We start from the raw sequence: 15,307 nt of genomic DNA, 5'->3' as shown, positions 1-15,307 counted from the left end.
AACTGCAGTCATAGGAAGAACGTAAGATGAAATACCTAATAGAACTAGTAGGCCTAGATCTTGTCTGTCTATTCAAATGTATTTGTCAAAGTCATTGTTAAAATATGCAACATAGTAACCTGTATGCATTACCTACATTACAATAGCTCTAACATATAGAGCCACTGATTACACTTTGTCAATTCAGCTCAAATCAATTGGGAACAAAAATCTTGAGATTTCAGTTTGTGTAGAGGATTTTGAGGAAGGGTTCCAAAGTTTGTGATATCATGAGCATATTTTCAGTTAATGTAGAAATTATCTTTCAATGTTTAAAATAATTGAGAACTAAAACCAATTGTATATTTGGAATAATTAATGTAAAGTGAGTTGACTGATTAAATTTGCATGGAAATTAAATATTTATTGGCAATAGAATATGTAAAAGAAATTAGTATTCCATTCTTTTACATAGGTCACTTCATTGTTGGTGTATTCATTATGTTAATTCTAAAGATAGAAAGTTATTTTGAGTTCACTCGTTAACTGCATTTTAATCTTCTCTGCACCTCTTATTCAGACAGTATGTCAACCTTTTTTTGTACTTGTTCTTTGACTGAATCTTTTCTTATAAGAATCTGTATCATTTTAAGCTCCCGAGGTTCCCAAAGTGCCAGTAAAACCAGAAGAAAAACCAGCCATTGTTCCGAAGAGAGATGAAGTTGCACCAATCAAAGGTATAAAATTGAAAAGATAATCAAAATACCATGTCAATCATAATCTTAATAGCTTTCCTGGGAATACTTTATTCTTGTATACAAGCTGCTGATCTCTGTCAGTGTTTATGCTTCACAGAAACATCCTACCATCATCTCACCAGATTGAGATACTCTTACATTTCTTCCTTCTCTTCTACTGATCCAGCAGCCAGTTATGGTCATTCAAATTACTCACCTCAAATCTTCTACAATAGCAAGTTTAGCACTTTATTGATATGCTTTGGTAATTAGTTTTTTTTTCTTCATGGGAGCAAACATTTAACTTAAGAACCTTAATCAAATCACTTCATAATCTTTTCTGGAAAATGAACTCTAGCGTGTTCATCCTTTGCCTTCTCTCAAAGCCAATGAAGGTGTTTTAACAGCTATTAAATGTTCTTAGTAATCAGAGGAATTTTAAACCTAATGATGTTACTTAAAATAATGTTAATCAAAATTCTTAAAAGAAATAAAATGTAATGAAATATCTATATTAATAGCTAGAAAGTAATTAGAACCAAAAGATGTAAAACCCATTCAAATATAGGGACCAATTCCTGTGGCAAGTTTTGAAATTCAAAAACTTCAGTGGTGATGAAGGATCGTCAACCCGAAATGTTAACTCTTTCTCTGTCCTTTTATGCTACTTGACTTGCTGAGAGTTTCCATTTTTTTTCTGTTTTCTTTCCCATGCAAAGTTTATCTGGCTTATTCAGAGAGGGATATTTCATAGTGCAAAGATGAATTTGAAGAGAATGACAGATGCCAAGGCAATTCGTATATTCTGGGTCTACTTGATTCACCTCATTGTTTTCATGATATTTTTAAAACTTTTGTTTCAATGCCTATACCCTTCAATAAATGACATTTTAATTAATGGCATTAAGCATCATATTTGAAGGAGCCTGCTGTTAGTATTGAAGTAAAACATTTTCTTTGCAAACGTAATGAATATTTTTCATGTTATGCTGTCAAGTTTATACTCTGTTTGACCAGTTAGATGCTTTTCATTGTCAGTCCAAAGCAGATTAATGTTTGTGTCTGTATGACCCAAATGGGTTAATGTCATTTTGAGCCTTTTTGTGATGTATGTTTTGTGTACTTTTAACCAAATGTTTAAAAATCTTACATAAATTATATTTTCTTAAATTGACTTATCTTAATATACAATATTTATTCAAGTACCGGAGATTTCCAAGCCTAAAATACTGGAAGATGCTGAAATAATTGCTGTTTCAAGAGAAAAGGAAGTCATCTCAAGAAAAGGTATCAATGTACACAGAAATATCTCATGCTGAGATAGCTTTATTTTAGAACTGCTCTGCTATACTAGTATTAAATTAAATGAATAAGCCATTGATGCAGAAAGATCAACCATCACTGGTTTAGAAATATGTAGGCATACTATCTTTAGATATCATTGTTAATTGGATAATTTTATCATTGTGTGCTAGATTTGTCTGTCCTCTGTGTTTTATGTTGTACATTGTTTTTAAATCTCACTTCAAAATTATGGGTGTCACCTTTGACATAATTCATTCTTTGATCATGTTCTTCAAGTCTTGGGGATTCCAAAGAAGCAACTTGATACTGAAGCCGAGCCAGAAACTGTACTTAAAAAAGAGATCATCACAGTAACAGGTATAAAATACTTTAGGAAAAATCGGTTCTCCATCTTAATGGCTTATTATTGTGCTTTTTGAGTGTTTGACCTGTCTGGCTTCTGAAATGTTCACTTTTGTGTTTCTGTAGCACTGTAAATTGTGCTTTACTTCTATTTCATAAAAGGAAAGTTTAACAAATGATAATTAGTGAATCTTTGTTTTGAAATTATGTATTACACATTATAAGTCCCCTTTTCCACTTGATTCGCTCCAATTCATTTAGCAGCCAAAAATCTATCTGAGCCTTAAAGATATCAACAACTAAACATCCATAGCCTTATATTACTCTTTTCACATTTAATTTGTAACTGCCAAAATTATATCTAAATTATACCCAATAGTTCTGGATAAGAGGACACAAAATATATTGGCGACAGAGCGTAGGAGAAAGGGAATGCTAGATAATGAATGTTTGCAAAAATAAAAACAAAACTTGATTTCTAAGGGCATGCATTTATTGCTCCTTCCACTTCCTCAGGACATCCAGATGATTTTCATAGCTAGCGACGCGCTTGTGAAATATAGTTATTTTAAAGAAAGAAAATATGCCAACCAATTTGTACATATGTAATTATTCCACACATTATTTGTAAGAAAGTGAGGCACTGACTTCCATAGATAACAAAAAATGCAGATGATACTAAGGTTACAATGGCCTTCAACATTCATCAGTTAACACTCACACCCTACACCCAGAAAATATAACTACTAATAACTACCTTTTACTCTCTCAGTCCTGAGGCAGGGTCTGAGCTTGAAAGTCATCTATCCCTTTGCCCCCATAAATGCTACATGACCCACTGATGAAAGTTTCAGCTTGTCAATACACCCTTTTGTGCATTCAGATCCCTGATCCAACCACATACCCAGCCTACACTCCAGCCCATAGCTCAGAATACAAATCTACCCAGTTTCCTGACCCCCAGCATTCCTTACCCTAGCCCTGTTGCTCACCACAACTCTAGCTCTGGCCAGACAATTCTGGCTACACATCAACTATTGATATTTCATTGCATCAAGTGTAATCCATATCTTAGCAAACATGTTTCAATAAACCCTACTAGGAGTTGTGGAGAATGCACCATCTTTCCTAATAATGCCAGTAATACATGGTCAACTTTGTGAGCACAGTTATTTAGATCGTAAGTTAGTGGATAATGTAACTTACTTTATTAACAATGACTATAGTAAAAGGAACACAAAATAGAATTAGGGTAAAGAAAATTACTAATTGTGGAACTAAAATAAAAAGCAGTAAATGCTGGAAACTCTCAGCAGGTAAGGTAACATCTGTGAAAATGAAACAGCATTACCATTTCATGTCAAAGAATCCTTCATCAGAACTTCTGACAGTTCGACCTAGAATATTAATTTTGCTTATCATTCTGCAGATGCTACCTGACCTACCAAGTAACTCCAACTTATTTTTGTTTGTTATATGGCTGAGATAAATATTGGCTATAACACTGGAAAAATATATTCCACCTAATTTCAATTTGCCCCCATCTAATAGGATGCTGCAAATGTGGTTATAGTATTATACTTATGATTAGTTGATTTGGATTCTTTGTCTGATGTATTGTGTTAATTCTATTTGTCCTGTTTGTCTCATGTTATTGTGTGTTTCTGAATTTTTTAAAAAAATGTTTCTTAAATGAATTTTATCCTAAAACAATACAACATCCTTTAAAGTGCCAGGGATGCCTAAGAAACGAGTGGTAGAAGAATTGAAACCAAGAAAAGAAGAGATCATTACAACAAAAGGTACGAGATGAAAGGAGACCATCCTTATAAACTTTACTCAAGAAAGTGTGAACAATTTATATTTCTCATGATGAAATCCACTCATCATAGCTATAATCTTTCTTCTTAATAAGTATCATTTGCCTTTTTGTGTATTTTGCTGTTTTGTGACATTTTTATGTAATCTTTATCTGTTCACCAAATATTTTAGGCCTAGATACAGCAGGTTGATCTTGCTGGTTGTTGGTATCCTTGAAGTGGGCATTAAGATGAATAATAAGGTAGTTTTGCTACCATAATACAGAGATTCCTCTCTGAAATAGCCCATTAAACCTTGACAAAAAATGAAGCTGAGACAGAGCTTTGATTTCTGGCAAAATTGTCAGATATTTTAATTGGTTTAAATGTCAATGACATTCAGAAACAATTCAAAACTATTAACGTTAGTGTGAATATATTTAAAATGATTACTTATTTAAAGCAAAGTTACTAAAACATATAATTACTTAGAAATTATTACAAGCATTAAACTGAAATGAAATATTGGGAAAAAAGTGATAATTTACCTTCCCCTTGCCTCCTAATCTGCAGACTCAAATTCTCCCCTGAATTAAAAGAAATTTCACATCTGGTCGTACTGATACAGAATAGAAGAGGAAACTCCCCAGTGTACTGCTGTGGAATCCCAACAACAGAAATCACTATTAACAAAACTCCACATCGACTTCATTAACTGATAATTGTAACAAAGATGCATCCTTGACCCCTAGCAAATTTGACAGTAGATCCTAGGATCTGTAAGATATAAGTGGACAGTTAAAACATCTGCCCGCCAGGGAGCCTCGACAGTTTTATGCTCAATCTTATACTGAGCATTTTAATTTCCATGATTGATTTTGGGCTGATTTATTGTAAGTTGGTGGTATTCTCCCAAAGTTATATATTTTTAATTTGGCCACAGTAAATGTTCTCTCAGGGTGCCATCCCAACATAAAAATTTGTGTACTTGGTCCATAGTGCTTGGGTTATGTGTCTTTCTAATATAAAATGTTAGTTAATGTTGTTATGTCATTTATGTGTTTTGATTTTGCTTGGTTACAATGGCTTCAAAACCTCATATATTTTCTTGAATGAATTGTATCTTTAAAAACCATATTTTTCAAAGTGAGTGAAGTTTATACGAAGACTGTTATTGAAGAATATCATGAAGATGTTCATAAAAAAGAGATGGCTGCAGCAGATAAAGGTACACGGATGCTTAAAATCTCTTACAAACTTTAATGCAATATGCTGAAAATAAATCTTAATTTTCATAATTATCTTTGTAACTCTATCCCAAAAGGTTTTTATTAATGATTATCTTCATTGTGCATGTACAGTACATGTTAGAGTATGAATTTTATATCTGTTTGTATTGTATGTGCTTGTCTTATCTGCTGTCAGTTCAATGCAGGCTAATTCAAAATATGTTATTCTGTAAATTTATTATTTAACATGGGTAAAGTTTTTAATTTTTTAAAAATTATTTTTGGTTAAGGTATTCCACAGCATAAAATTATTCTTCTAACGACTTGCTGTTCAAATTCCTGACAATTAGTTACATAAAATAATCAATATTTATGTCCTTCAATGAAAGGATTGCAACTCTGTCAATTTTGTTTACTGTGTATGTTTCATGTTATGTTCATTGATACACAAATCTGAGCACTGAGTACAAGATAAATCTGTAATAAACATTCATGTTCTTTAAAGTTCTGGAGAAGCCACAGAGACCAATTGCTGAACAAATCCAACCAGTTAACATTTCAAGAGAAAAGCCCACTCAAATAACAGGTATATAACATGTTTCTGTACACATGTTTGTCAGTTCTTTCTCTTTCTGTCCTGCAAGCTATTTCTACTTTATATTATCACTTCTATGATCATTTCCAGAGTTCTTTTTCCATGATGATGATCAAATATACTCCTCTCAAAAATATTCCACTAGTCATTAAGTGTGGCATCATTGCTGGTGATTACCCAGATAATGTGCCTTTGTTTTAAAGTTACTTTGTATATTAACTTTGCACATGTTATCTATGTATCTTGTATCTGTCTGCATTTGCTTAGTTAGCTTCATTGTTAGTCTTACACAGAATGTCATTTTAAATCAATAATGTTTTTGAAAGTGCCAGATGTTCCAAGAGAAGCATTTTTTGAAGAACCAAGGAAAGAACTAGCACCACCAATCAAAGGTACAGAATGACTTAGGAAATATCACTGATGACACCTATAAGTTATTCATCATAGTGTCCAGCTCTTTCCTTCAATGTAAAAAGATATCCTATTTCTTTTAACAAACCATAATCATATTTCACTTAGTGCTTCTTGATTCATTCATTCGTTACAGTATGTTTAATTTCCTGAAGTGCTACTGTGCTGCAGTGTGATAGTTAACATAGTTTAAGTTTTAAATATCGCATGTACTGTTCATGCTTCTGTGTGTTCATGCTAATGCCTAGTGCTAACATTTCTATTGATATTCCGTACATATTATTGCAATATAAATGCTTTGTTGTATTCGGTTTTTATCTGTCAGTATCTTAGTTTAAATATCTTCATCATTTTCTCAGTCTTGAAATAAACTCATTCTTAGATATACTTACTCTGAGATCATGATAATGTTCTTTAAAATGTCAGATCTTCCACCTGAACCTGCTGCTATCGAACGGGAGAAGCAAGCTGCTGTTCCAGAAAAAGTGAAAGTTCCTCCAAAAAAAGGTATAAGCAAAATTGGAGGATTGGAGTCCAATGCCGATGTTGTTTAACAGTGCTCTAGTCCTGCCAGTGTAGAATTCTTGACCTCTTAGATCATTTTTTGCACTCTTAAACAACTTTAAATCTTTGTTTTTGTTGTCATTGTTACCATCTGTGTTGTGAAGTATTGTATCTTTGTATTATTATATTATACTGTCAGTGTGAAATTTTGTTCTGTGGCTTAATCTTAAAAATACAGATATTAGTAACTGTATATGTCAACTATAGAAATTACAGGAATATTTTTAATTACCAGTGAATGAACAAGTTTTAAAATGTAACTGGAGAAATAGCACAGGATATTTTCAAATTATGTTTTAACAAGCAAAAAGCAAGATAGTGCCTTAAAAAATAAATATTTTAGGTAAGCTATTAATAATATATGTACTAATATTCTGCTGTTACGTCTGGCTAAGATTTTTTGTTTTATTGTGATCAAAAGTCAAAAGTAAAATTAAAGAAGATAAATTTGTACATTTTCTTAAGTGAACTCCTTACTAAATTAAACTACTGTTCTTTAAAGTGCCCGAGGTTGCTAAGAAGAAAGTCGAAGAACCAAAACCAGCTATTGTTCCAAAAGAGGTTGCTGAACCAAAAGGTAGAAAATTGCTTAAGCTTATACAACTGAAAGCTTGTGAATTTATAGATTGTATTTATATATCTACTAAATTTATGCAACATTATGTATATATGATTTGTAGCAATGATATCTGAATGGATTATTGATTAAGTTCTAGTGAAACAACAGCTGGAATTTTCAATACATAATATAAATTAAGTACTGAAATTTGTAGATAAGAGTTTGAAATCTCCCAAGAGATAATGTCATTCTTATCCATTACCCTGTATTGAAAAATATGATCAAATTCTTTGACATAAACTGGCTTTCTGTTCTCTTCAAATGGGGATATAGGGACATGATTTACTGTAACTAAAGGCTAACAAATTTAATTGTTGTTTATTATAATTTTGATGGCTTATGCCAGCTATAAAATTGACACTGTGAGTCAAATAGTTCCTAACAGGGCACTGTACCAGTTTTACAGAAACGGAAGATGTCAGAAATATTTACGTACATATTTGCTGAGAGAGATAGATAGATAAAAGTTAATAGTTTAAGTCAATGACATTCCATTGTCTTTCCCATTGAGTTAAGTTCCCTAGTGCATATCAATAAAAGCTTATATCTGTGTCAGAAATGTAATGTACTCAAGGTGTCCTTGCAACTTCAGTAAAGTAAAAAGCTAGAAAAAAGCACAGAAATTATATACAGTAATCATAATTAGTCTTTTTTCCAACACTTCTATTTTGAACTTTGTGACTCAGACAACAATAGGCGAAATGATGCCAATCCCATTTTCCTGAGATGGAGCTTCAGCTCTCCTGATGGTTTGAAGGAAGGATGTGACTATGACACTATGTAAGCCCTTAGGAACTGAGATATCAGAGCTGTTAGAGACATTCTAATCTATAAAGGGCAGACTTTTGATCAGTCATCAGATGCTGCAACATGCAAATCTGGTATCCTTCAAAGAGAGAAACACAATGACAATTAAGTTAAACATTTTGATTGGCCAAATTTTGCTTAATTGGCTTTGGGTTGATGTACTTACCATTAAACAAGTGAAATCTCTGTAGAAAGTTTAAAGGTTAACTCTTTCTCTGTTCGCTGATAGTTTCTGGTCAGCTAATTACTCTCAATTTTTAATGTTTTCAGACTAATTCAACCTATTGTCTATGAAGTAATTAATGCACACAGATCAGTTATGTACATTATTCTACAATCCTGGTCTTGGTGATTAGCCAATTTTTCCTACAGTATATATTTACTGGAGAAGAGTAAATGTCAAGATACCAGTGTAATAATTTTAAATTGTTACGCCGGTATCTTTTCCTGTGACATTTTTAATAATCTTATTATAATATTTCTTGAACTGCCAGAAGTTCCTAAGAAGCCAGCTGCTGAGCCATTGAAACCAAAGAAAGAGGTTACTCCAGAAAAGGGTAAGTATCTTCTGATTTATTTAAATGATTGAAATATTTATGTGAAAAGCACTGTGATGCTGCATATTCATTAATTCTACTCCCCTAAGTTCAGGTTTTGACAGATTTATGTATTATTGCCACTATAAACTCTATTGTCGAACACATCTAGGTTAACTTGGAATGTGTTACTGAAGTAAATGTTGTAGTTATTCCCTCTGCTGATTTTATGTTTTGCAGGCAAAGCACAGCTTTTGAACTTGTTTGGATCAGTCATTGTTGTCAATTACTCGGGGCCTATATATATATAAAACTTATTTATGACTTCAGTAAGAGTAAACATAAAATCTGATCCTTTATCAGCATAAACAGTACTGTATTGAGAATTCATAATTGAATCAAAATGGTTTGCAGAGCCAAACTGATAGTCATTTAGAAGTTTGTGTACCTTAATGAAAAAAAGGCAATTTCTTTTCATTTATTTTTAAAATGGAAATTTAAAGCTAGGCACCAGGTCAGGTCTTGAGCCAGATTTAAACTTGAAACTGGAGAAAGGACAGTATATATTGTACCTACCACAGTGACAGTGACTCTTACCTTTTTTGAATCAGATTTTTTCTAGGTTACTGTTGGAGATATTTCACAGTTTCTAGGAATGGAGAGCACTGTACTTCTTGCAGCTTCCTCTTACAGCTTCTTGCTACAATGCAGGCAGAATGAACATAAAATTTCAGGGGCTGTTAACAACTTGCACACAATTTACATGCATTTCATATATATCTTGGCTATTTTAATGAACCAGAAGAAAATATGATATATGTATACTGAGAGTCTTGCTGCCACAAGGAGCAGAAGGCAGCCCACAAGCAAACTGCCTCCTAATCGGTCCGCAAAATTATTTGCAGTTTTCATCTGAGCAGATGTAAAGGTTCATTGTACAATCCTTCATTCGACATCAACTTTGACATTTTGTGAGAGCAATCTTTGGGACTATGGTGGCATGGTAGATAGTGGTTAGTGTGATGCTGTTTCAGTGCCAGCAAGCAAAGTTCAATTCTGCCACCATCTGTAAGGAGTTTGTATATTCTCCCTGTGACTCTGTGGATTTTGTCTGTGTACTTTGGCTTCCTCACACACCCCAAAGGCATATTAGTTAGAGTTCCTAAGTTGTGGGCATACTATGTTGGCGGTGGAAACATGACGACACTTGTACGCTGCCCCCAGCACATCCTCAGACTGTTGGTCATTTATCCATTTCACTGTGTGTTTCAACGTACATGTGACAAGTAAAATTAATCTTTAATAAAGCTGATCCTTAATCTATTGAATGAGAATTTGCAGAGTAGAAAAATGGAGAGGCAGAAAAAGGGTCATGAGACTAGAAAAGGAACAGTGCAGAAAGGATAGTGATAAAAGTAATGTCAGTCACAGCTTCCCTTTTGACCAAAGCCCATATTTCTTGCCTTTTATCAAAGACCAATGAAATGTCCCTGTTTTGCAGATTCTCTATGCTAGTCTGTATGACAGAAAGGCTACAAACAACACAACCTCCCAGAACTTCCTGTCCTCTGTCATGGAGGTGTCAGATGTAAGCAAGCAGGAAAATCTGCATCACCCACTGATCCAGTGGAGCTGACAGACTTCACTTATTGCCCTGGCAGGAATAAAATTCTTGGAAGTAATGGTTTACTAGCACAGTTATATTTGGTTCTATGGGAATGGAAGAGCCTGGAGCTGCTGGAAGTGTTCAATGGTATGCTTCACTCTGGCAGCATGTCAGACTACATGAGGAAGTGCATCAAGGGCTTGTTGATTCATTACCCACATTAGCAAACCAATGGGGGAAGAGGAAGGACATCAAGAACTGGACTCCCATTTTACAGCTGAATGTGGGCTATAACATCCTATCTAAGGACACTGCTCTGGGACAGGTGATTCACCCAGACCCTACCTGTGTTAGATTAGGCAGAAGAATCTCTGACAGCCTTGCACTCAGGGAGTGCACCTAAGTGCAGCTCATATAGCTGGATGCCTGTCTGTTCCTCTTGGATCAAAAGAATGTCTTTGAGAGGATATCACACGTGTACAGTACATGATGGATATACTCTACAACATGAGTTTAAGGACATAATCATGGCAGTGTACAGCAGTTGGAAACAGATAGTTTCTCCAAACACTGGAGTCAGGCAATGTCAAGGCCATTCCCCCTTGTCTTGTTTATGTGTTACATAGAACCCTTTACTAAAACCATATAAAAAAGAAAGAGAGCATTAGAGAAGTGATATTGCCTGGCAGTAGAGGCACATAGGTCAAAACCTCCCTGTACATTGATGAGATTGCTGTCTCCTGACTTCTCCACAATAAGTTCGCAGATCAATCAGCACCTGAGTTGGTATCATGAGGCCAGATCCAACCACAGGTAGAGCAAGACCATGCTCTTCAGCAACTGGCCTAGCTGATCTAATGTCTCCTATGCTGTCAAGTCTGACTAAAGGAAAGTGTTGGAGATCTAGTTCAGAGGAGCTAAGCCATATAACAAAAATGGACTCTGTGGAAATGGTATTCTCTGTCAATGACTTGTCCAGTAACAAGAAGGATCCCACCCATTGCAGTCCCATCAGGGAGGAAGTTATACATCATCAACATCAGGACTAACACATGCAAAAATAATTACTTTCCCCAAGCAGTAAGGCTGATCAACACCTCTACCCACTAACCCATCCCTTCACACCCCCACAGACACTCCTATGTCTGGTGTCACTTTATGGACATATAATCAACCTAAAGTATAGAAGCCATCTTTTGTATTTATATTTATTGTTTATTTTGTTTTTATTGTGCTGCATTGGATCTGGAGTAACAACTATTTTATTCTCCTTTACATTTGTATACTGGAAATGGCAATGATCTTGAATCTTGAATCTTTGATTATGAGTTATATTTAATATTAAATATATTTTTCTTGAAGTGCCTGAAGTCCCTAAGAAGCCGGCACCAGAACCAAAGAAGGAGGTTACTCCAGAAAAAGGTTTTTTTTTGTTGACTTAAATACTTGAAATATCGGTGTGCCATATTTTAATCAATTCTATATTGCCATCAATTTTAATATACTTAGGTGTTATTGTTAGAAGCTCTGTGTATAATTAAGTGGATAACAAACCTTTAAGTGAGCTGAAGATTTAATATCGAAGTAAATATCAAAATTGTTCCAACTGGCTGATTAACAGATCTGCTGGTAATGGAGAACTTAAGATCACTTGTCATTGTTGGTAATGGCCAGGTGCTTATTTATAACTTCACTAATTTCATTCCAATAACAAAGTGAAATACAGTTTGATATCAACATAAGGCATAAACTGTTTTGACAATTCAAAATTTAAGCAAAATTCTCCACAGAGCCAAATTTTGTTCTTCTAAACAGCCTAATACAATTGATGCTATCTGGCCTGCTGATTTCCTCCAGCATTTTGTGTATGTTGCTAATGCTGCTGTTAAGACTTTATAACTTATAAAGTGTTGGAGATCTTATAAAGTGTTGTTAAGACTTTATAAGATGCATTGATAATCATTTTCCAATGTTCCTTAGATTCAGGATCAGTTCCTGAAGATTGGAGAGTGGCTAATGTTATCCCACTTTTCAAGAAGGGAGGGAAGGAGAAAACGGAGAACTATCGCCCTGTTAGCCTAACGTCAGTCGTGGGGAAGATGCTTGAATCCATTATTAAGGACGAAATAGTGGCACATCTTGATGGCAGTAATAGGATTAGGCCGAGCCAGCATGGATTTACCAAGGGCAAATCATGCTTGACTGATCTGTTGGAGTTTTTTGAGGGTGTAACAAGGATGTTAGACGAGGGTAAGCCAGTGGATGTTGTGTACCTAGATTTTCAGAAGGCATTCAATAAGGTGCCACATAGGAGATTGGTGAGTAAAATCAGAGCTCATGGCATTGGGGGCAGGGTTTCAACATGGATAGAAAACTGGTTGGCAGATAGAAAGCAAAGGGTAGCAGTGAATGGGTGTTTCTCGGACTGGCTGGAGGTGACTAGTGGGGTACCACAGGGCTCTGTATTGGGACCACAGCTCTTTACGATTTATGTCAACGATTTAGATGAGGGCATTGAAAACTATATCAGCAAGTTTGCTGATGATACTAAACTGGGTGGCAGTGTGACATGCGAAGAGGACGTTAGGAGAATACAGGGAGACTTGGATAGGCTGTGTGAGTGGGCAGATACTTGACAGATGTCATTCAATGTGAATAAATGTGAAGTTATCCATTTTGGAAGCAGGAACAAGAGGGCAGAGTATTGTCTGAACGGTGTAGAGTTAGGTAAGGGAGAAATGCAAAGAGACCTAGGAGTCCTAGTTCATCAGTCAATGAAGGTGAATGAGCAAGTGCAACAGGCAGTGAAGAGGGCAAATGGAATGTTGGCCTTTATTACAAGGGGAATTGAGTACAAGAGCAAGGATGTCCTTTTGCATTTGTACAGGGCCCTGGTGAGACCACACCTGGAATATTGTGTACAGTTTTGGTCTCCAGGTTTAAGGAAGGACATTCTGGCAATTGAGGAAGTGCAGCGTAGATTCACTAGGTTGATTCCTGGGATGGCAGGGCTGTCTTACACAGAGAGATTGGAGAGATTGGGCTTGTACACGCTGGAATTGAGGAGATTGAGAGGGGATCTGATTGAAACGTTTAAGATAATTAAAGGATTTGATAGGATTGAGGCAGGAAATATGTTCCAGATGTTGGGAGAGTCCAGTACCAGAGGGCATGGATTGCGAATAAGAGGTCAGTTATTTAAAACAGAGTTGAGGAAGAGCTTCTTCTCCCAGAGAGTTGTGGAGGTGTGGAATGCACTGCCTCGGAAGACGGTGGAGGCCAATTCTCTGGATGCTTTCAAGAAGGAGCTAGATAGATATCTGATGGATAGGGGAATCAAGGGATATGGGGACAAGGCAGGGACTGAGTATTGATAGTGAATGATCAGCCACGATCTCAGAATGGCGGTGCAGACTTGAGGGGTCGAATGGTCTACTTCTGCACCTATTGTCTATTGTCTATAACTGTCTTTGAAAAGAAGCAGTTTCTTCTCAGTGTTGATCTGAAGTGACACCAAGAGTAGGATAATGCCTGCTGTCCTGCTAGTAGTGAAATTTCCTACATTTTGCAGTGATTGTTTCGTGGTCTTTGACTGCCACCCCTACTCTTGACCACAGTAATGAAAGGGATGTCATTTACAGAAGAGAAATGATTAGAATCTCATTTCTTTGCTACATATATCTTTGCTTTTTCACTTTGTTATATTAGTACTTTTGGTTATAATGTGTTTATGTTATATTAGTACTTTTGGTTATAATATTGTGTTTAATCATAAAATTGTGATATTTCTTGAAGTGCCTGCAGTTCCTAAGAAGCCAGCTCCAGAACCAACAAAACCAAAGAAGGAGGTTGCTCCAGAAAAAGGTAGGATTTTTGTTGATTTTTTAATTATACATTGTTTAATATAATTTTCCAGTCTCCTCAAATTCTTAATGAAATATAGCCGCTGTTGTGCCTTCTCTGTAATTGCATCAATATGTTGGGTGCAGGATAAATCTTCTGAGATGTTGACGCGCAGAAACTTGAAACAGCACACCCTTCCACTGCTGAACCTTGATGACTACTGGTGTGCAGTCTCTCGACTTCCCCTTCCTAAGTCCACAATCAGTTCCTTGGTCTTACTGACAAGTGCAAGGTTGCTGTTGCGATACCTTACAACCAGCTGATTGATCTATCTCACTCTTGTATGCTTCCTTGTCACCATCTGAAACTCTGCCAACAATAGTTGTGTCATAGGCAAATTTATAGATGGTATTTGAGCTGTGCCTAGCCACACGGTTGTGGATGCAGAAGGCTAACCATGCATCCTTGAGGAGATGTTATTTCTCAACCTGGTCTCTCAGTGAGGAAGTCAAGAACCTTGCTGCAGAGGGCAGTATAAGTAAGTGAAATCAGAAGCAGATTAACACAAAAGGAAAATGAAGACATATTCTTAGTGTGATATAAGTAATACCCACTATAGTCTCTGTTTGTCAATGTCCCATTTACCTTAGTTTTCGACAGTCAAGTCTAACAAAAAAAAAATGACCCTCAGCTGGAAGCACATATTCTAAAATAATTTGGTTATCTCTGTATATTATCTTATGGCTGTTTTCTATAGAGCGTTCTTGCACAGTCTTTCAAATTGGACGCAGCATAGGCATTGGAAGGCAGCAAATGTCCAGCTGAGGAGATTACATATTTCCTCGGAGGACAATTGCAAACCTGTTCTCAGTGATCAGTCAATCTCACCTCCAATGTATTTGTAGTAGAAAAGAAATTACCAGTTTTCTCATTGC

At 35.6% G+C, this 15,307-nt stretch overlaps 1 protein-coding gene across 1 annotated transcript in view; it reads left to right on the top strand.

Moving 5' to 3' along the window:
- ttn.1 (titin, tandem duplicate 1) overlaps positions 1–15,307 on the top strand; it is a 324,448-nt gene that overhangs the window by 155,241 nt on the left and 153,900 nt on the right. Inside the window, 10 exon segments of the mRNA XM_059968782.1 lie at positions 633–716; positions 1,920–2,003; positions 2,298–2,378; positions 4,094–4,165; positions 5,310–5,390; positions 5,897–5,977; positions 6,313–6,378; positions 6,824–6,904; positions 7,464–7,538; positions 14,325–14,393. Coding sequence (XP_059824765.1) covers positions 633–716; positions 1,920–2,003; positions 2,298–2,378; positions 4,094–4,165; positions 5,310–5,390; positions 5,897–5,977; positions 6,313–6,378; positions 6,824–6,904; positions 7,464–7,538; positions 14,325–14,393 — 774 coding nt within the window.

This window comes from Hypanus sabinus, chromosome 4, assembly GCF_030144855.1.
Source record: "Hypanus sabinus isolate sHypSab1 chromosome 4, sHypSab1.hap1, whole genome shotgun sequence".
Taxonomy (NCBI): Eukaryota; Metazoa; Chordata; class Chondrichthyes; order Myliobatiformes; family Dasyatidae; genus Hypanus; species Hypanus sabinus.
The sequence above is the reverse complement of the archived record's forward strand: the minus strand, read 5'-3'. Positions and strand labels throughout refer to the sequence as shown.